The sequence below is a fragment of the Elephas maximus genome, chromosome 6 (assembly GCF_024166365.1).
Source record: "Elephas maximus indicus isolate mEleMax1 chromosome 6, mEleMax1 primary haplotype, whole genome shotgun sequence".
NCBI classification, from domain to species: domain Eukaryota; kingdom Metazoa; phylum Chordata; class Mammalia; order Proboscidea; family Elephantidae; genus Elephas; species Elephas maximus.
In genome coordinates this window covers 55,904,313-55,926,663 of record NC_064824.1, presented here as the reverse complement: position 1 = coordinate 55,926,663, position 22,351 = coordinate 55,904,313, and the positions used below count along the sequence as shown (strand labels likewise).

At 37.6% G+C, this 22,351-nt stretch overlaps 1 protein-coding gene across 14 annotated transcripts in view; it reads right to left on the bottom strand.

Moving 5' to 3' along the window:
- PKP4 (plakophilin 4) overlaps positions 1 to 22,351 on the bottom strand; it is a 312,885-nt gene that overhangs the window by 96,892 nt on the left and 193,642 nt on the right. For all 14 annotated transcript variants that reach the window (XM_049888796.1, XM_049888795.1, XM_049888800.1 and 11 more), the window contains one exon: positions 7,645 to 7,679. In XM_049888796.1, coding sequence (XP_049744753.1) covers positions 7,645 to 7,679 — 35 coding nt within the window. The remainder of the gene's footprint in view (positions 1 to 7,644; positions 7,680 to 22,351) is intronic.

Below are 22,351 nucleotides of genomic sequence, written 5' to 3'. Positions count from 1 at the left end.
AGCAACCATAGCTCTTAACCACTATGCCACGAGGGTTTCTATAATATATATAAAACTCATCCTGGGTCGAGGGAACTTGTGTCCATACTGTTTAGAAACAAAATTTCAATATATAAACAAAATGCAGAACCTAGTCCCTATAAACTATTAGGAGCCCTGCTGGCATAGTGGTTAACAGCTCAGCTGCCAACCAAAAGGCAGGCACTTCGAATCCACCAGCCGCTCCTTGGAAACCCTATGAGGGCAGTTCTACTCTGTCCTATATGGTTGCTATGCCTTGGAATCAACTCAACAGCAATGGCTTTAGTTTTTTGGTTTGGTAAAAAGCCTTAAATTTAGTTTTATATATTAACTACTAATGGCAGCGCAATAGATTTAAGTGGACAGAATGTGAAAATCATGGTGCATCAATACATGTAACATACAGTAAATGAATGCAGCACTGTGAAGTTAAATGATCTTTAGCTTAGTGTTTCCATTTTATTACAATCTTTTCCTTTTCCTTCCATATTTGCTGTCAAACATCAAAAATCCTTAGCATATGGAACTGTATTCTTTTTTCATCTATTTATTACTCATTGCAAAAGACTCATCTATTAACCCCTTAATCCTTTGGGGCCAACCAGAAATTTCCCTCACTTTCCAATGCTCCTGTGTCCTTTGGTTTACCACAGACACCGACCTTTTTTGGTTTCTTTAGTTTCTTACACATGACCACTAATTCCCCATCACTTACTTAACAATCATTAATAACTGTTCCTACAACTATTGCCTGAACACTTTCTTCTTCTAAGAACTGCGTTTGCTTTAAAAACAATGAGGCTGATTCTCTGGCCGGTGGGGATACAACCGTGCTCTGGGCTCCTTGTAATCTGCAGGGGAGGAGGCGGAGCGGGGCCAGCAAAAGCCATAGATTCTGGGGCTGATTCTCTCCCCCTCATGCATTTTACATATTAAGTACTAAATCTGGCAACTGCTTATACTCTTACCCACCTCCCCCCTCCCAACCCAGCACAAAAACTGAAATTGTGACTTTGCAGCAAAATTCACTTTACCGGATGTGGCTGGAAGAGATAAATAACAACCAATGATCAGTCTGACAAATGGATTCAATCTACAGCTTCAAAGTATTCTTTTTTTCCTGCGGGCAGCATACTCTGTGTATGGTTACTTTTATGACTGAATTGGTGCGATTTTTCTTAAATAAGAGGTAAGTCCAAGGAATTCTCTTTAAGAAATATTCAGAACAGTATTTTCCATCATGAAGAAGTACGATTTTATGTGCGTATATTTGCATTCTTACTTTTCTCAGGCCTTTACCTATTATTTTAACTTATATTTTCCGTGACTCTGATGTTTAATTCTTTATTATATGTGTTCTTGAAAGCAACCTCAAATTTTGATGGAACATAAGGGATTGTATAAATAAACAAAATGTTAAGAGATATAAAGTGAACAATGGAAAAATGACTCATACCAATAAAGGAAACACTAGGATAACATTTCCTCTTAACTCATTTCTAGCAGAATGCACATAAAAACAAAACAAAAATGTTTAGACTTCTAAGAAATGCAAGGCTAAGGAAAAGACAAAGCTGAAGCAAAAAACAATAAACCCTCCTCCTCATAAAAGACAAAAAGATGTACTTTAATGTTTTTAGAGAGCAAATACCTAACTCCAATAAGCTAGAAAGTCTGGAGGGAGTGTAAAAGGCACAATAATGATGAAGTATGAATGCTTCAAAACTACTTTATTACTTCTGGGGAACCTTCTCTTTAAGACATTTCCCAACTCACCTGGGAGAATAAAAATGTTTTGTAAAATAGACGGTTCCTCCCTACTCTTTGTGAAGTATACCTTGCAGCTTGCAAACTTCAAAATGCGAGTTTAGGAGTTTTGGTTTTTTACCTTCAAAGAGTCTACCATCATTCCAAAAGCCAAACCAAACTCACTGCCACTGAGTGGATTCCAACCCATAGTGACACTATAGGGAAGAGTAAAACTGCCCTACAGGGTTTCCAAGGCTATAAATCTTTACCAAAGCAGACTGCCACATCTTTCTCCCGCTCTACCGTCATTACTACAGGTTAAAAAACAACAAACCAACCAACCACAAAAAACAAGCAAACCAGAGTCTCCTGAAATGAATCACACAGAAATGGGTATCTTTTTTTTTTTTCCTAGGGCATCCTGAATATGATGCTGCAGAAAGTCAGCTTTTTAAAAACAAACTTCAGCAGCTGGTCTCAGTTTTCTGCATTTCAACAGAAGGGAACATCTGAAAACACAGAAGTAGGCAGAGGTCTTTCTCAGGCAGTGATCAAACCACTGTCCTCTAACAACACACTTTATTGTTAAAAAGCTTTTAAAGCGCTAAGCTTTTCAAGCCAAATTTGTAAAAGTGATTTAAAAAGGTAGAGAAACTGTCTGCAAGCAAAGATTCAAGATACTAAAGAAAAATGAGGAAGAGTCCTTCCATCTTAAATCCTTTTGTGTAGCTCTTTCTTATTTGGGAAACGAACAAGAAAATGAATAAAGATCTTTCTTTTGTTAGCAAAGCCCAAAAGACAAAGTAGCCAAAGACAAAGCAGCCTGAAGACCTTTTCAATATTTTTCACCTTTTGAGCCACCCTTACCTCATGCTGTGTAAAAAAAAAAAAAAGACTAACTAATTCTAAAAGCAAGATAATTTACATCTAGTATCTCTGCTCATAAAGTGGTAGAGGAAAAAAACAGCTAAACTTCATAGTAAAAGCAGCAGCAAAACTGACATTTTATCCTGATTATTTACTTTTAAACAAACTTCTAAAAAGCGTCTGTAGCTAAAAGAAATGTGAAGCAGCAGATTTTATTATTCATAAAGCCAAATTTCAACTCTTCTACTCTCATAGTTTATTGCCATGTTAACAAATTAAATATTGTTAAGTATGGTTGAAAACAGGTAAATTAAAAAAAAAAAAACTTTTCTATAGTTAAAATATTAAAAAATGGACTAAACACCAGTTGTGATCGCTGTGTTTGAAGGTTAATACACTCTCTTCTTCCCCTCAAAAGAAAAAAAGACTAAATGAATGTAACTCCTAGGATTGAATGCGAGTTCCGGTAAGACTGCTCTGACAAACATAAAAATCCAGGCATAATTACTAAGTGTGAATTACAGATGTAGCCCTAGTGAGGACAGATGAGAACTGCAGTCGTATTTCTCTAATACTGAAGTATTTGGGAGGCTAGCTGGACAAACCCCGCCCCCCAAAAAAAAATTATTTGGGAGGCTATCTGGATAACATTTAATTAATTGCTATGTATTTTAAATCACCTAAAAAATTTGTGTGAAATTCATGTATATATTAAAAAAATATCTATAAATCTAGCACATTAGTAGGATGATTGTGCAGGGGCATGAAAAGTTAAAAAAAGGGACTGACAAACTTAATTTAAAGAAAATGTTAAGCGCATTTGGTACGTGCATATGGCAAAAACCTGAAGACGGTGGTCAAGTGACCGAAGCTGAGTGAAAGTTTTGGAAGGATGGGAGGTATAAAGGATGCCAAGGCTCCAGATATTTCATCCCCAACCATGTGTCATCACAATTAAGCTCATTCTCTCTGCACCATAAATTAGCAACAATGCCTATCTAGCCTCTGGGTGTTAAAAAACTACAACTGCCCCCTCTAGCTGTTTGGCCACTGTACAGGCTGGTGAAGACTGGGAGGAGAAATGCACAGAGAAGCCAGACTGTTTTTCCTGTTTCACTTCAGGCAGTGTTTCTGGCAGGGGCTGTATCTCCTCTTCGGCTAACACTAGGAGTACTCTCCCACCTCCCACAGATGCCCCAGCTCCCAGGCTCTGACAAAGCCACCTGCCCTATGTTCCTGCAGCCCTAGACGTGGTAGCACTCCCGGTATCGTTAATCCCCGGGGTGCTTCACCATCCTGTCTGATCTCCCAAACGTTCCAACCAACACTTTCATAACCATAAATTCCCTATATTGAACAACATGGAAACTCTGGTGGCATAGTGGTTAAGTGCTACAGCTGCTAACCAAAGGGTCGGCAGTTCGAATCCACCAGGCGCTCCTTGGAAACTCTATGGGGCAGTTCTACTCTGTCCTATAGAGTCACTGTGAGTCGGAATCAACCCAATAGCACTGGGTTTGGTTTTGGTTTAGTATTGAACAACATAATGGGTTCAGTTTCCCTGGACCCTGACTGACACAACTATTATCCCCTTGGGATATGATGAATGCTTTCCTGTCAAACACTAACACACTCCAATAGATTAAAAAAAAAAAAAGGTGGGGAGAAGGGCAAAATACAGGATATTTTACTTCTAGATAATCAGAAACGCGAACAGTGACACTAGTGAGAAACTATGAGAGCATCAATCTCACATACCTGGACCAAGAGAGAACTGTTAAAATCTTTCAGGAAAGCAACTTGGTTATACATATCAAAAGCCTTAAAAATGATCATATAATTTAACTTAATAATTTTCCTCCTAAAAAATCTAGCCCCAGGTAAATCAAAGGTACAAGATAAAATTTTATATATAGGTATGTTTATCCCAATGTTATTTATAAAATGAAAAATTAAAAACAACTGGAATGAATAATAACACAGATAAACGTAAATATGGTATATACTTATAGCTCTCTTTTATAGCATTTCCCTACCAATTGTGAGGTATACATAGTTTCTGGCTTAATATCTCTCACCTCCATTAAACCTAAAACTCTTAAGAGGGCAAAGATGTTTATTCTAAACATTGACAACTGTGTGCCAGGCAATTGTTCAAGGCTATCAAGACATATCTCCAGAATAAATTAATTACGTAGTATTAAAGATAAACTTAGAGAAGACTTTTACATTAAATAGTAAATAGTTATGCTATAGTATATGAAAAAGTGGCAAATATAACTGCATATATGGTATGTTTCCAATTTTGTTTAAAAAGAAAAAAATAATGTATAACATACATGCACAGAAAGACTAAGTGATGATACTGATCGTAAGTAATTTAATCTTCTTTTTATACTTTTCTGTATTTTCAAATATTCTATGATTGGCATACATTATTTTCAGAATCAGGAGAAGAATTATTTTTAAAAAGTAACCAACAACCAATATGAAAGCAACTGGGAAGATTAAAATACAACAAGCTTTATATTTCATCATTGCTTGAAGAGCTAAAGCTAAAAGTTAACTAAAGAAAAAAAGCTATGTTAGCCACGGGGAAAATGCAATCGAAAACCACAATGAGATACCACTTCACACCCAACAGGATGTCTACAATAAAAAAGATAATAACAAGTGTTTGCAAAGATGTGGAGAAATTGGGCACTTGTACACAGCTGCTGGGATGGCAAAATGGTGCAGCCACTTTGGAAACTAGTCTAGCAGTTCCTCAAAAGTTAAATACAGTTATCATACGACCTAGCAATCCCACCTCCAGGTACAGACATAAGAGAAAGGACAACACAAACAAGAAGGGAAAAGAAAAATGGAAAACGCCACACAAAAACCTGTACGTCAGTGTTCCTAGCAGCATTATTCATAATAGTAGAAAAGGAGAAACAACCCAAATTTCCATCATATAACCAACGATGAATGGATAAATAAAACGTGGTATACTGATACAATGAAATATTATTTGGCCGTAAAAAGAAATGAAGTCTTGATACATGCTATGACATAGATGAACCTTGAACACATTATGCTAAGTGAAATAAGCCAGTCAGAAGGAAACATATATTACATGATTTCATTTACCTGAAATGTCCAGAACAGGCAATTCTAGATAGGACAGAAAGCAGATTAGTAATTGCCTAAGGCCAGAGGGCCTGAGGGGAAATGAGGAGTGACACTTAAAGGATACGAGGTTTCTTTTTGAGGTGATAAAGGTATCTAAAATTGATTGTGGTAATGGTTGCACAACTCTGTGAATACAGTAAAAACCACAGAATTGTGTGCAGTTTACATGAGTGAATTGCATAGTTATGTGAATTCTATCTCAATAAAGCTAGTATGGTAAAAAGATAGAAAACAAAAAATTAAGTTCACATGCATGTGTGCAGGGTTTCCAAGAAGCGGCCAGTGGATTTGAATTGCTGACTTTTGGGTTAGCAGCCAATCTCTTAACCACTGTGCCACCAGGGCTCCTCAATATAGAAAGAAAAAAACCAAAACACAAACTTGCCCAGAATCTCACCACAACAGCACAATGACAGAGTGACAGAGAACCGAAAGGAAACACCTGACTGCTAATGTCCCACAAGTATATGTTGACAGATCAGCATAACGGATCAGTAAAGGCAGACCTGCAGCGCTGTGGTCAAAGGGGTCAATGTCCTGTTCGATTGTAAAGAGTTCAAAGTACTTGTATTCACAGATCTTTATAGCGTGATGTAAAGGCTCTCTAGCCTTTGCACATCTCCACATCTCCCAAACCAGTTTCAAATGTTCCCACATGAAATTTCTGCCCTCTCTTCTGTGGCTCAATGGCAACGTCCTCTCCACAAACTGACCACCCAAAAGTCCCAGGCTGCAGGCCCACCTTCTCTGCAAAGCTGTCTCTGAAGTGAGTTGTCCACTTACACCACTTTTTCTCACGTAACACTTATTTGTCAATAATATATTATTTCATTACATGTCTCTCCTTGTATTAAATTATTATATTTTACTGTTTTCCACGTTTCTGCCTTATCTATGGTTTGCATAAACATTACGTTTCTTGGAAATAGCTGCTTTGTGAAACACCAGAGTGTCTTGTATGTACTATAAATAGAAACAGAATCCTGGTAGCCAATTCAGGTAAGCTCAGACACCAGGCATTTGGTAGTCTGAGTGTTACTCAATTTAAGCCTTGTTTGAAAAGCACCAAAGTATATAGATATTTAAGTCTATTATACTACTTAAAAAACTGCATGGACTTGCTTTTACCCTTTACACTGCTGCTCCACGGTGGGAGAGGCACGTGTGTCTCGTGGCCATCACTGTCTACCCAGCAATGTGCATAGTGGGAGGCACGTGATGATGGTGGTCAACAAACATTTATTGCATGAAGACTGAGTATGAAAACATTAAATATTTATGAAAGTGGCAGGCCACTCTTCATTCATCCTTTCTATGAGGTGAGTTTAGGACAAAAAGATAAAGAAACCATATTAAAAACTACCGGTCTACACTAGACTGTATTAGAAATTACCAGATATTCTACATATGGAAACATAATGAAAATGAACATTTCAGGCAACTCTTTTGAGTATGAGAAATACTGTGAAAGCTAAGACCATGATTTATATAAATGATTGGCCAGCTGTCCGAGATTATACAATAGCCTTTTCTGAGGGCATCTCAGTGTTTCCTTCTCATGGAAAAGATAATTTGCAGATATCAGGTTAACATTAAAAATGTTGATGTCCAATGGTTTGATTTTTTTTTTTAATAGCAGACATATACACATCTATTCTGTTTGAAAATTAAGCATATTAAAAACTACTAATTTGAAGCAAAGCCACCAAATATTGTTACTATTAAAGGCTTTGTTTTATACCAAGAGGTAGAAAATTAAGAAAGCAGGTTATGAAATTGCTTTTTTAGTATGTGCAGCACACAATTTTTTAAAAATGTAATAAAAGGTCATACCTGATGATCTCCAAGGAAATGACTTCTCAGTTGAGCTAGAGAAAAAGGGAGGGGGAAAAAAAAAAAAGAAAAAAAAGAACATTTACTTGCATTGTCATAAAATTTAACTGTGGACCTGTTTTCTATATAAACATTTAGTTTTCACATTAAATTATGAAAAGAATAAAAATCTCAAACAAATTTAAAGTTAGTCCTTTAAGTTGATTTTAGACAATGTTTAGCCTTCTATATCAACTTGGGACAAAAATGTGTTTATTCTTGGAAATTAAAGCAAGTTATAAAGTGACATAAAATTCTTCTTGAATAAGAAAGATAAAACAGCACAACTAAGTAGGATATGTGTGGTACTTTTATGATGCACTATACTACTTTTTGTGATAATATGAAAACTACACATACATTAAGATGAAATAGAAAACGCCGTTAAGAAGTTGATTCATTTAATTTCAAAAGAAGCACTAGATACTACATTTTGTTAATGGGATCAGTTTTGAATTGAATCTAGTCTTACAAAAATTTTAATCATATAACAGAATTTTACATGAAAATATAGATTGTTAGATAGGTTTTACAAGCCAGGATAAAATTTTAACTATACATTTTCCTCAGTTTATACAGTACCTACTTAAAAAAAAAAAATGTGTGCATAAAACACATTTGTGCCTCACTCTCCAACCCCCTGTCCCGCAATCAACAGAGGAAAGCATGGTGATAAGAGGGCAGCGTGGTACAACATACGGACAACGGAGGCTGAATGATTACACATTTTTATTAAATGCCGGATTAAGCACTTCACATGTATTTTCTTTACACTATTCATAACAACTTTATGAACAGGTACGTTATCATCTTCATTTTACAGATAAGGACTCTGGCCAAAGTCTTTTGCTAGTAACTGGAAGAGCCAGGATTTAAGCCCAGGATGGTCTGATTCCAAAGTCAGGCATTTAACTGCTGTGGTATATCATAGAATAGCTTGTGATCCCATTTTTGTATCACACACACACACACACACACACACACGCACAGAGATATGCCTAGAAAGAAGTCTAGAAAAATAAAAATCAAAGTGCTAGCAGATGTTATTGTTGGACCACAAGGACTTTATTTTTTACACATTTGTACACTTTGGTTCTTTTGGAAACCAGAAAAATCATATTAGTTTTGTAGTAATTATCATACAATAATTAAAAAAAGGTATGTGGGTTTGAGTTGAAGACAACACTGTAAATTAAAGGACACAGAACAGATGAATGTCGCAATCCTTTCGGTGTTCTACAATTTTAACTTCTTGTTAACTCCTTGGTATCTTTCCTAGATCATTAAGTTGTTAATGAAACTCTTAGTGGTTAAAACCCCTAGATTCAGTAAGAAGTCCCTGCACTTCAATTTTGTGAGTGATTTGCCTTTCCCTTATCACAGTTTACATCTAGGACCCTGAACTGAGGCGGGGGGGGACATGCTCCCAATGAATGGAGTCACTCAGTTAATGCTAATCTTCTCCAGCATTCAGGTGACGCTCCTTTATCCATGGCACTCTTAACTGATGTCAAAAGGGACTGACAGTACAAAAAAAAAAAGATAATTTGGTCAAATATCAGTAATGGCACATGATTCTTGATCCTGAGGACAGGTTATCTGATTCTCGTGGCTCCAAAAGTGGTTTCCTACACTGAATTTCAGTTTTTCTTTAATCTGTTTTTGTTATTTAATTCTATTACTTAATTTTTTAAGCAATGAGGTTAATATTTCCCAACTGTGTTCCTATCAAAATGTTCATATTTTATGTCAATATCAAAATACAATACACATATAAAAACCAAACCAAAGCCATTGCCATCGAGTCAATTCCAACTCATAGCAACCCTCTAAGAGTAGAACTGCCCCACAGGGTTTCCAAGGATTGGCTGGTGGATTTGAACTGCCGATCTTTTGGTTAGCAGTTGAGGTCTTAGCCACTGCACCAACCAGTGAAGCTTATACACACATACATATATATAACCCATTGCCGTCAAGTCAATTCCAACTCACAGCAACCCTGGACAGAATAGAACTGCCTGCCCCATAGAGGTTCCAAGGAGCGCCTGGTGGATTTATATACACACAGATTTACAGAGAGAGAGAGAGATTTATCTCAAGAAAACGGCTCACACAGTTGTAGAGGCTGACAAGTCCCAAGTCCATGGGTCAGGGGTAAGACATCAGGCTGGAGGCTTCTCCAGACTCAGGTAGCTGCAGGGGCTGAAGAACACAAGATCGGCAGGTCAGACGGCAGGCTGCTGGCTCACTGGCTGTACAGGCTGATGAATTCAAGATTAGCAGGTGAGATGGCAGGCTGTTGGCTCACAGACTGCAGAGGCTGATAAATTCCAAGATCAGCAGGTAAGACGGCAGAATGCTGGCTCACAAGCTGTGGAGGTTGATGAATGTTGAGATCAGCAGGCAATACAGCAGGCCAGTGCCTCAAGTCCCAAGAACTGGAGGTCAGATGATGATGAGCCAGATGCAGGATCCAGAATGAGCAAAAGCCATCAAGCTTTGCCAGAACATCCACATATATTGGATGTAGGCCACATCCCCAAGGAAACTCCCCTTACAACTAATTGGCTGATCACATCAGATCACATCATGGATGTGATTATATCACAAAATGGAGGATAAGTACATTATTACATCATTGTATAACTGCCAAAACACTAAGAATCACGGCCTAGCCAAGCTGACATACAACTTTAAATATCACAAAAGTTAAATCAAACTGCTATTCAGAAGTGCTTAATATACTTCAGTTTTCTTGGGAGTATCACGAATGTTTATCTTTTGAGTTTGAAACTTACAAAGACTTTAAATATGTTTACAAGGTTCTTTTATCCTCAAAATTATAGTAATAGGATATAATTCATGCTAACTGCTCAAGTTGGGCAAGGGCTATGATCATTTTGCTCACCTCTTTATGTTGAGTGCCTAGCACATTGCCTGGAGCATAGCAGATGCTTAATATACATTCTTGTTGCAACAGAAATTGTGAAAAAGTAATAATAAGTTCTTCATTGTTCTGGAAGATCATGTATATATAAGTGATCAGTTATTACTACGTTCAAGCAGGTCAACTTACTCTTTTCAAACCCTAGATAAGAACCTCCAATAATTTCATTGTGCGACAATCAGGCAAACAGTATTTTTGCTGCTGAAAAGGTCTTTGGTCACCAAGCTACAAGAAAGCATTTATAGGTGAAGGCATTGGGAAGTCTTTTTGTGCCCTATTTTAAGTGGAGATGCACATAATTAGGAAAATAAGCTAATATTGAGGAGTAAAAAAAAAAAGGGAAAACGTTCTATGGCGTATTTTGAAGACTATATATTCAACCCAATTACCTTCACACTAAATTCTACAATTCTGTGTAATAACTGATCATTATATGTTATTCAGAACAGTCTATTTCCCTTTTGAACTACTCACTTTACACAACTCTCAAATTGTTCTCCACTCTAGGATTCATGAATTGGACAGTAAATACATGTAATCTTGGAATGCTGTTTTAAGTCATTGAATTTAACCCATTTTATTAAGTAGAGGCAGTTCCATGTTAGAAACAGACTTATTCCGTCCTTTCTCCTCTCTCCTTCCATCTACTCCCAGAAATACTTCCCCAGCTTTTAATGAATGCCTACAATGTTGAGGCACTCTGCCCACAACTCTGTCCCTTTCTCTTTTACTTCTCTTTTGAAGAAGCTAAGCAGCTTGTATTCTAGGAGTTTCTATTGGAAAGTGGAACACATTTTAATATACAAGAACTGAATCATCCTTTATGACTCTGTTTCAATGTGAAGATGCATTCACAATGTCCAATAACTTAATTGTCAACAACTTTTTAGAATGCAATCTAAGCATAAGTTTGGGACTTCTGGTCAGATCATAGACAACATTAAAAGCAAGTTTATTAGTAAACTAACAAATCAAGGAAGTTCATTTTAATGTAAAAAATAACAGCTTTATTTTAAGGCAGACACCATGCCCTCATCACAATATGTCATGAAAATATGAAGTAATCACTGTAAAATTCTACATGTAAAATAAATTTTTTTTTTTTTCATTTACAGACCCAAATGGAGGCAAAAACATCTTTGTTGGACATTTATGGCTGAACAAGGAGCCCTGATGGCATAGTGGTTAAGAGTTCAGCTGCTAACCAAGAGACTGGCGAGTTCAAAACCACCAGCCACTCCTTGGAAACCCTACTGGGCAGTTGTACTCTGTCCTATAGGGTTGCTATGAGTTGGAATTGACTAGATGGCAATGGGTTTGGTTTGGTTTAATGTCACTGAAAGCCTGCCCTATTTTAGTAATTTCCCATACTGTGAGTCAGAAAACCAGCCTGCTCAGACTTGCCTGAGCCAGAGGGGAAGCCATGTGAGGGGGAGTAGTGGTGTCCTGAGCATCAGGACTGGCACGCAGTGGTGGCAGTGCACACTGTTCCTGGACACCCAGATACAGAATCTCACTCTCTGTCCTTCCCAGAGATTCTGTGCGTTAACACATATAGCTTTTAATAAGTTCCTTTTCTGCTTAAACAAGCCAGAAAGTATTCTGTTGTTTGCAACCAAAAATATATGAGGTTGCCCTGAGTTTGAACAGATTTGATGGCAACTTGTTTGGTGTCATAAAACTAATCTCAGTGAATACAAACAAGCTGTCTAAAAAGAGCCCATACCTCACTCCTTAACTCTAGACCTGTATTTCCCACTGCATGTCAGATATGTTGTTGTTGTCAGTTGCTTGGAGTCAATTCCAACTCATGGCAACCCCACGTGTGCAGAGTAGAAATGCTCCACAGGGTTTTCAATGCTGTGACCTTTCTGAAGTGTACTGCCAGGACTGCCTTCTGAGGCACCTCTGGGTGGGTTTGAACTGCCAACTTTTCAGTTAATAGTCAAGCACTTAACTATTTTCGCCACCTAGGGCCTCTAGATATCAGATACAACACACTTCAAATTTAACGTTTTGAAGCTCTTTTCCCCTAAACCGGCTCCTGCTTAGTTATTACCACCTAGTCACTCAAATTAAAGAACGAGGAGTCATTTTATTGTTTGTTTCACGCACTAGTATACAAGCCCCACGTGAACAGTAGAGTCTGCCCTGTTCACAGATATATCCCTAGAGCCTAAGACAGTCTCTGGCACATGGCAGGTCTTAAAACATCACCTTATGCATTCATCTCTACTACCATTGTCACCATCGGTTCTTGATCATATGCTACCTCCTGAGACGGTTGAATGTCGACCAACTTTTTTTTTTTTGGTATGGTGACTCTGTGTATTCCTTCCATTTTCCCTTGAGGGTTCCTGTGTTGTTCAATATCTTGCCCAAGGAATCCTTCAATATTATAACCCGAGGCTTAGATTTTTTCTTCAGTTCTTTCAGCTTGAGAAATGCTGAGCGTGTTCTTCCCCTCTGGCTTTCTAACACTTTCTTTGTACACTTCTTTATAATACGTTACTTGTCTTCTGGTGCCACTCTTTGAAAACTCCTGTTCAGCTCTTTTATGTCATATGCATACCTCATATGCATACGAGAGGGGGACAATGAATAAGGAAGACTTAAGAAGAATTGATAACTTTGAACTATGGTGTTGGAAAAGAATATTGAATATACCACGGACTGCCAGAAGAATGAACAAATCTGTCTTAGAAAAAGTACTGCCAGAATAATCCTTCGAAGTGAGGATAGCAAGACGTCATCTCATACTTTGGACATGTTATCAGGAGGGATCAGTCCCTGGAGAAGGATATCATACTTGGTAAAATAGAAGGTCAGCGAAAAAAGAGGTAAAATAGAAGGTCAGCAAAAAAAGAGGAAGACCCTCAACGAGATGGATTAACACAGTAGCTGCAACGATGAGCTCAAGCATAACAATGATCGTAAAGATGGCATAGGACCGGGTAGCATTTCATTCTGTCAATAAGAGTCGGAATTGACTCAACAGCACCTAACAACAATAACCACCCATGCAGTTCAAACCTTCATCCCGTCACCCTATCTTGGCTGGATCATTCTTTCAGTCTGCCTCCTAACTCGTCTTCCTGACTTTGATTTCTCATCCTTCCAGGCTCTCTTCCATGCTGCTGCTGTAGTGATTTTTTCAAACGCTGAAATCTGATGTCATTCTCCTGCTGTAATGCATAACAGCTCCATACAGCATGAAATTCAAACATCTTAGTATGGCAATTGTGGCCCTCCACCACCTGGCTCCTTCTCGTTTGCCCATCCTCACTTTCTACCTCTTCCCCAAACAAACCCTACATTCTTGCCACTTCTAATTACTCACATTTCTCTCACACACCAGGCTGCCTCACACTTTCAATGCTATTTTGGGGGTGGAATGTACAGGGAAACAGTCTAGAAACTTTCAGAATTCCATGAATTCCAGAATAGCATATTCAGGTACCATATGACTACATAACATATATGTGTATATATATATATATAAAATACCTCCCATGAAATTTAACACTCAGTTTATTTTCACTTTTTTGTATCATTTCCTATAACAGGAATATATTTGAAAATGTTCTACTAGTTAAGTCAGTGACCAATTTCCTCCTGGTTCTTCTGCATCTGACAAAAGCCTACCTATTTAGTGGACACCAGTGGGTAAACACCAGGGGAGGGGGTAGTGGAGGATTCAACAGAGCCATGTAGTAACTCTAACATGTCATTTCCTTCACCTTCTCCTTTGTCTAGATAGGGCTCTATCACTAGTACATCAAGCTGCTGTCACTGCTCTTCTAAAAGACAGGCTAAACTGGGACAAGATCCAAGAGTTACTTGCTTGTTGAAAAAAGAACCAGGTCTTGGTCTGAGATTAGAACATGATAATACTGTGAAATTTAGTGCTTTATTTTAAGTCATTGTTAAGAAATATATATATATATATATATATATAAAATGTAAAATACTATATATCATATATATTTTTTTAATCATATCTACCTGCCAGAAATTCAAGCTAGATTCAGAAGAGCACATGGAACGAGAGATATCATTGCTGATGTCAAATAGATTCTTAAGTTTTCTTCCTTTCTTGAATACAGGCAATTAATAGGTGAATACTTATTGATCATATGTCTATTAAACTTAATATGAACATTTGAAAAATGTATTTGGCCTGACTTTCCTTTTTTTCCTTTTTATTTTTTTCATCTTTTTACTCCTGAATTTCCTATCGGTTTTACTATTTTGAGCTCTGATCATAAGTTCTGAGTTCCGCACAGAAGTTCTACATTTCTTCTGTACATATTTAAAGAATTCCCACACATTCACAGATGAAAATCTCAGCAGCTCAAATAAATAAATTTCAAACTGCATTTCTCTCTTTCTCTGTGAATTCATTATGGTTTATTTTCAATTTGTGCTTTTCTCATTTTAAAAATTACTTTTCCTCTTTTTCTTTTGCTATTGGTGGACTTTACTATTCTACTAATCAAAGTTCTTCCATTACCAACTGTGTGGATTTTCTGGATTTTAAATTCATTGTCAAAGCTTCTGGTAACTCTCAAACAGTTCACTACGATTGCTTTTTTTAAACCTATTGTCCTAATCTTTGTAAGTTTACTTTTTAATTGGTTTCAAGGTCCATTTCTCAGTTCCTGTTTTTTTGTAAAGGAAATTTGGTTTGTTTGGCTTTTGGGAGAGGGGAGGCTAGGGCAATGAATTCACATTGCAATTACTTAACACCTCTAGGCATTACAAATTGTTTTTTAATGAACTGATTCAGGATCCTCTTAGACATAGAAGCTGCATTCCATAATTCCCAGGTCACTCCATAGTTCCCATTATACACCTGGCATTTTTTTTTTTTTTTTTCCAGGAGTCTGTCAAAATAGCTATTAATGACTCTCAAGTTACAGTTTCTACTTGGAGTGTTACAGGATAAATTTAAAACAAATTACCTTAATGGAATAATCCACTCAATTGAACATTTAGATTTCTATATGTTCATTAACTATAATTAAATCTGTAGTTGATATAGAGATTAATATAACATATTTAAAATATTTTATTTCTATCTAGTATTGCTTTGCCTTGCTTTTTAATTAGGTACATTTAAAACTTTGCTCAGTTTCTTTTCCTCTTAATGTGTGTGTGTAAAATAGTCCATTACTTTCTAGCACGTTCTTAGGTAAAGCTCATTCTGTTCTCTTGAATTCCTCAGTGCTCTTGAAGGTATTCTTGAGAATGTGAATGTAATGCCTGTGGAAGACCCAGGTCTTCAAAGCATTCACCATGTAGGCAGATCAAATTTCTCTTTATCCTTGTCCTCAGCAAGAACATCCTTGAGCTCATTTATACTTACAATTGGAATAGTGAGAAGTGGAGTCTAGAGAGCTAAGATGGAACAGAGGGCTCTTATAAAGCATCTCTGATGTTCTAAGAACTCAAGCCACCTACCAACAATGTCTGAGAGGTTACAATTAGTTTTGACTTTCCAGTGCTTTGGAAGCAGGAACTGCATCTCTCACTTTTAGTTAGATAAGGATCGACCAGGAAATAAACCCTTTACATTTAACAGAGACTTACTCTCTGTCTTACAGTCACAGAATAACTACAGCAGTTAAGACAAAATTAAACAATATGTCACATTATTCTTCCCAAAACATATGTGGTTAGTTCTTTATCCTTCCACTAGGCTATTTCCGTAAGTCAAAGATAGGAAGCCCACTATGTAAAACAGATAATGAAGGTTAACTGCCTTGCGTGGCTGACGCAGAGGAGCGGAGGTGGAAGGCCAGCAGATATCCCTAAACACCACATTATAGTCTGAGGACTCCAGTTTAAAAAATCACTAGCCTAGGCAGCCAGGATTTCTTAGCAACAGTACTCTGAAAGCATCTTTCTTGGTATTTAACTTTATTTTGGGGAGCCATTTCCAAATTTAATATCGAAGTGTCCATTCACAATCAACTTCTACAAAAACAACCCAAAAACCGTTCCCCCAAATTCATGGTTGTTCACTGACTGAAAATCCTTTCTATGTTCTTTTTATCACGGTATCATCTCTATTGGATGGGGGGACTTATTTCCTTCTGAGAAATTCCAAACCCAAATCAAACCCATTGCTGTTGAGTCAATTTCCAACTCATAGTGACCTTACAGGACAGAAAAGAACTGCCCCATAGGGTTTCCAAGGCTGTAATCTTTATGGGAGCAGACTGACAGATCTTTCTCCCATGGAGTGGCTGGTGGGTTTGAACCACAGACCTTACTGTTAGCAGTCAAGCGCTTAAGCACTGCATCATCAGGGCTCCTTCCTGAGAAATTACCACTTATTAATTCTTCCTGGCTTTCTTTTTTTTTTCAATCTGGATAGGCAGTAGTCACGAAGACTATTCCCAAAATCTCAGCAGCTGGGGAAAGTGAAAATGTGGCAACAGGCCCACAATTGTAGTTTATTTTGTGTGTGTATTTTATGACTTTCAATTGCCCTCGAAAATGGTGCACTGTCTATAATTTGAACTAAACAAGGTATAACAAATGATACAGGGCAAAGAATTTTATAATGTGGTTAGAGAAAAGAAAGGGCACCTGAATTAAAAATTACTTCCTTCACGTAGGATGTAGCTGCTCCTAACCTATCAGTAACAGGACATGAGCCTTGAGTTTTCTTCCGTTAGTGGTGATGGATCTGTGCCAATCCATCTCCACTCTAAACCCAATCACTGGTATGACTAATAGAATGAGTGAACAAGGCAGGTCTGATGTACCATTGAACATGGGAAAGGCCAAAGGCCCAGAGTCTGACCCATATATTTCCCTCTTAGTGACACCTTACCTGAAAAAAATGGCCATGCTCTCAGGATGTGCTTTTACAATCTTAGTCTTTAAAAAATCATGAGCAATAAGAAAACAAAGTGCGGTACAAAAATGCATTCTTGGTTTCGGTTGGCTGCTAGAAAAAAGAAAGTTTAGGGTAAAATGTGAGACCAGCTATTGTGGTGAATCATCTCACTCCTGGCTCTATTTGTTCTCATCTTTATTTTTTCAATGTTTCACTGCACTTTTCCCTTATGCTAATATATCATCTTTCTAGATCCTTATAACAATTGTCTAAAGGAGCCCTGTTGGGACAGTGGTTAAAGCACTTGGCTGCTAACCAAAAGGTTGGAGGTTTGAACCCACCAGCCACTTCGAGGGAGAAAGATGTGGCAGTCTGTTTCTGTAAACATCACAGCCTCAGAAACCCTATGGGGTAGTTTACTCTGTCCTATACGGTTGCTATGAGTCAGAACCTATGAAGGCAGTGGGTATGCATTCCAGGAAAAGGTAAGATATAAGTAAATAACTTGACCAGCGTTCTAAATAAAAAATTATTAATTTGATGCACACAAAAAAATTAGAAGAACAGGAAATATGAGAATAGACCAACAATTAAAGTAACTTTCATGGGACTACAAGTGAACACATTTAAGAAGATACTATTCTTTGACAAAAGCATTTGTATGTTAGTGTTTTGAATCTATGAATAAAATATTAAGAAGACCATATGGGAAGGGAAAGATCAAAAAGGATGTAGTACTAGACAAAATGAGGCAAACAGTTCCCTCTGGTATCTCCGCAAATTATAGGGAAGCTTCACTTCTGTTTAAGCCCATCCCACAATAGGTTTTCCAACCAGTCAAAGTGGAGATGCGAATAGAAAGGTCTTCTAACATTTCAGTCTATTAGAAAGAATGAGAAGAGAAATGATGATGATAATGGGGCTCAAGATAAAGCCTCTCAAAACAATATTTTCAATACACAGAGGGTGATTCATACTCTTTGGTGGTTGGTGGTTGGAAAGTATTCAAGGCACTCTCTATGGCAAATACACCAGGTGAATGGTAAGTGAAAACTGTCTTAAATTCATAATGTTAATGTCTAATATTCTTCTAAAAAAATAAAAATCCAGAGTGGAACAATGGTTTGCAACCTGTGGTTAGTCAGCTTTACCTTTCTTTTTCACCTTTTTCTCGCACCCTCATTTCCTGCTATAATGAGGCAACGTTACTGATGGAAAAAGTTGAGAGTTATTGTGTTAGAATCAAAATACATAAAGCGTTATGGAGTATATTGTGTAGATTCATAATATACATAATTTAAAAATTAAGGTTAATAGTTTTTACTTAAACTTTCTGATGTGATCCACAGGGTTTTCAGAATACTTCATTGTGCTCACAGGGAATTCGTACATGGATCAAAAGGCAATCATTTGAACACAAGGGAATACCGCGCAGTTCAAAACTGGAAAAGGCATGAGGAAGGGCTGTATCCTTTCACCTATATAAATTGTATGATGAAAAAGTAACCTGAGAAGCTGAACAATATGAAGAAGAATGCAGCATCAACATCGAAGGAAGGCTCATTAACAATCTGCAATATGCAGATGACACAACCTTGCTTGCCAAAATGAAGATGACTTGAAGCACTTACTGATGAAGGTTAAAGACTAGAGCCTTCAGTATGGATTAAACCTGAATGTGAAGAAAACAAAAATCCTCACAACTGGACCAGTAAACAACATCATGATAAATGAAGAAGAAACTAAAGCTGTCAACGATTTCGTTCTACTTGGATCGGCAATCAACGTCCGTGGAAGCAACGGTAAAGAAATCAAATGACATACTACATCGTGCAAATGTGCCGCACAAGACCCCTTTAAAGTTTTTTTTCGTAAAAAGCAAAGATGTCACTTTGGTACTAAGTTCTGGCCCAAGCCATGGTCTTTTCAATCACCTCATATGCATACAAAAGTTGGATAATGGAAAAGAAAGACAAAAGAAGAACTGACATGTTTGAACTGTGGTGTAGGTGAAGAATACTGAATATATCATGGACTGCAACAGAACGAACAAATCAGTCTTAGAAGAAATACAACCAGAATGTCCCTTAGAAGCGAGAATGGTGAGACCTTGACTCACTTGCTTTGGACACGTCATTAGTAAGGACCAACTGCTAGAAAAGGACATCATGTTCAGTAAAGTAAAAGGCCAACGAGAGAAAAACCTTTAATGAAATGGACTGGCACGACAGCCACGACAGCCACGACAATGGACTCAAACATACCAATGATCGTGAGGGTGGTGCAGGACCAGGCAATGTTTTGTTATGTCATTCATAGGGTCACCATGAGTCAGAGTTGACTTGACAGCAACTAGCAACAACACAAACTTTTGAAAAGAGTATAGCTCACATTTTAAGAAAATAACTATCTTAATTTTCTAATTTTGTAAAAATGAAACAAATGAAGTTAATTTTTTAAATCTAACTTTAATTAGAAGAACAGGTCATCTAATATTTTAAACCTTTTTGTTATTAAACATTTAAAACTAGAAAAGAGGGAATAGTATAATGAATCCCTATTCATTCATTACTCAGTTTCAACAAAAAAGTGAACACGTGGTCAACTTATTTCATCTATAACCTACACAACATTGGATTGTTTTGAAGCAAATTCCAGACAACTTATCATTTCAGCAATAAATACTTTAGTATGCATCTCTCTATGTAAACACTTTCAAAAACCCTCATTAACTACAAAAACATTGTTATACCTAAAAAATTAACAATGAAATTCTTAGTATTAACAACTATCTAGTCAGTACTCAAATTCCCTGTCTCAATTTTTTTTTAAACAGTTGGTTTGTCTGAATAAGGACCAAAACAAGGTCCACACATTTTTTTTGTCCTTGGTATTTCCTATGCACTGGTATTTATAAGTAGATGCTTGAGCAGATACAGGTTTAATTTGGGGGCAAGAAAGCATCACAGGTGAAGTTGTACATTTCCCACCCCATCACATCAGGAGGCCGTAAGTCTGGCTGTCTCCCTTTATGTGAATATTAACATAGAAAGATCAATAGGTTCAGTGCTGTCAGCCTGATGCATTCACTGTAAAGCTGCCCATCACCTTTTCACCTAATGATCTTCACAGCTCTTGATGATCACGCGTGAAATGCACTATTTCATTAGAGACTGCAAAACTTACCCACGTTTTTTTTAAATTGTGCTTTAAGTGAAAGTTTATAGTTCAAGTTAGTTTCTCATACAAAACATTATAAACACATTGTAATGTGACCCTAGTTGCTCTCCCTATAATGTGAAAGCACACTCCTCCTTTCCATCCTGTATCTTCCATGTCCATTCAACCAGCTTTCTGCCTTCTCATCTCGCCTCCAGACAGTAGCTGCCCGTTTAGTCTCATGTATCCTGAACTAAGAAGCACACTCTTCACAAGTATCATTTTTTTTTTTTATATAGTCCAGTCTAATCTTTGTCTAAGAGTTGGCTTCAGAAATGGATATTGTCATGCAGTAACAAAGAGTCCAGGGGCCATGTCTTCTGGGGTCCCTCCAGTCTCGGTCAGGCCATTAAGTCTGGCCTTTTTACTAGAATTTGAGTTCTGCACCCTACTTTTCTTCTAGTCTGTCAGGGACTCTCTGTTGTGTTCCTTCTCAGGGCACCATCTAGTTCTTCTGGTCTCAGGCTGATAGAGTCTCTGGCTTATGTGGCCCTTTCTGGCTCTTTGGCTCATATATTTCTGTCTTTGGTGTTCTTCATTCTCCTTTGCACCAGGTGGGTTGGAACCAACTGATGCATCTTAGACGGCCACTTGCTAGCTTTTAAGACCTCAGATGCCACTCACCAAAGTGGACTGCAGAACATTTTTTTAATAAACCTTGTTACGCCAATTGACCTAGATGTCCCCTGAATCCATGGTCCCCAGAACCCCTCCTCTGTTAATCTGTCCCTTTAAGTGTTTGGTTGTATTCAGGAAGCTTCTTAGCTTTTGGTTTAGTCCAGTTGTGCTGATTTCCCCTGTATTGTGTGTTGTCCTTCCTTTCACCTAATTCTTGTCTACTATCTAGTTTTTTTTTTTTATCTCGTTAGTTAATACCCCTCTCCTTGCCTCCCCACCCTCATAACCATGAAAGAATGTTTGCTTCCGTGTTTAAACCGTTCTTGAGTTCTTATAATAGCAGTCTCATACGATACCTGTCCTTTTGCGATTTATTTCACACAGCATAATGCAGGCCAGATTCATCCATGTTATGAGCTGTTTTGCAGATTCATCACTGCTCTTTATCGTTGCATAGTATTCCCTTGTGTGAATACACCATAATTTATCCATTTATCTGTTGATGGGCCCCTAGGTTGTTTCCATCTTTTTGCTATTGTGAACAGTGCTACAACAAACATGGGTGTGCATGTATCCATTTGTGTAAGGGCTCTTATTTTTCGAGGATATATTCCAAGGAGTAGGATTGCTGGATCGTATGGTACTTCTATTTCTTGCTTTTTAAGGAAGCATCAAAACGATTTCCAAAGTGGTTGTACCATTTGACATATACCAGCAGTGTTGAAGTGTTCCAGTCTCTCCACAACCTCTCCAGCATTTATTATTTTGTGTTTTTTGGATTAATGCTAGCCTTGCTGGGGTGAGCTGGTATCTCATTGTGGTTTTGATTTGCATCTCTCTAATGGCTGATGGAAACCCTGGTGGTGTAGTGGTTAAGTGCTACGGCTGCTAACCAAGAGGTCAGCAGTTTGAATCTGCCAGGTGCTCCTTGGAAACTCTATGGGGGCAGTTCTACTCTGTCCTACAGGGTCTCTATGAGTCGGAATTGACTCGAAGGCAATTGGTTTTTTTTTGTTGTTGTTGTTTTGTTTTAA